Here is a 695-nt window from a genome sequence, read left to right as displayed (position 1 = left end):
TGCTTTACAGGCTCGGATCTGTAGAATAAATATGAGAATGTGGCTTTATTTTCACTACCTTACCACTTTATTTTACATTATGATTTTTATATGGTCTTTTAGGCCAGTACTCGTTCCATTTGTTTATAAGAGGGGTACAATTCTGATTGCACATCAGTTTTATTATCTGCAAGAAAATAACGTAATGTAAAACCGTAAGACCCTAGTACTACTCACTGTGTATAATCTTCTCTTTTCTGAATCATGTATTTCCTCATTATTTTCACTTCCTGCAAATTATTGTCGACGTCCCATTTTATAAAGTCTGTGTGCTTGAGCAGCTTTTTCTCTGAATATTTTAACGCCCTCATCTTGGCTTCACGTGCTGTGCTCTCGCCTCGTCCGCTGCGATTGTTTGTTTACTTTGGGAACATCATCAAAAGAAGTTCGTGATGCGCATTTGATTCAGTTTTTTTCCTTTCCTTTGTCTTTACTCGTGTCTTTAGTGGTGTTGATTGATTTTATTGTATCATGTTCAATCAATTTAATTTTCTCTTTATTCCGTGTTATATAGTCTGTGTACGAGAAGTATAAAATTGTATTTTGTTTGTCGGAAATGGTGTGGCGGGCGGGGAAGCTGTGCTTCGCTTACATTTATATAACTAAGAAAAAAAAAAACACAGTCAATGTTCACATTAACAGTAAACATAGCAAGA

General features: G+C 35.4%; 1 protein-coding gene across 2 annotated transcripts in view; it reads right to left on the bottom strand.

Moving 5' to 3' along the window:
* The window catches only part of LOC119592528 (U3 small nucleolar ribonucleoprotein protein IMP3-like), a 22589-nt gene that overhangs the window by 6993 nt on the left and 14901 nt on the right, over positions 1-695 (bottom strand). The window contains exon 1 of one of the 2 annotated variants that reach the window (XM_037941386.1): positions 217-372. The exons of the other annotated variant lie outside the window; for it this stretch is intronic. Coding sequence (XP_037797314.1) covers positions 217-350 — 134 coding nt within the window. The 5' untranslated portion in view covers positions 351-372. Of the gene's footprint in view, positions 1-216; positions 373-695 lie in introns of those variants that run through there. 2 annotated transcript variants of the gene reach the window in all.

The sequence above is a fragment of the Penaeus monodon genome, chromosome 30, assembly GCF_015228065.2.
Source record: "Penaeus monodon isolate SGIC_2016 chromosome 30, NSTDA_Pmon_1, whole genome shotgun sequence".
Lineage (NCBI taxonomy): Eukaryota > Metazoa > Arthropoda > Malacostraca > Decapoda > Penaeidae > Penaeus > Penaeus monodon.
This window is presented reverse-complemented; position numbering and strand designations above follow the sequence as displayed.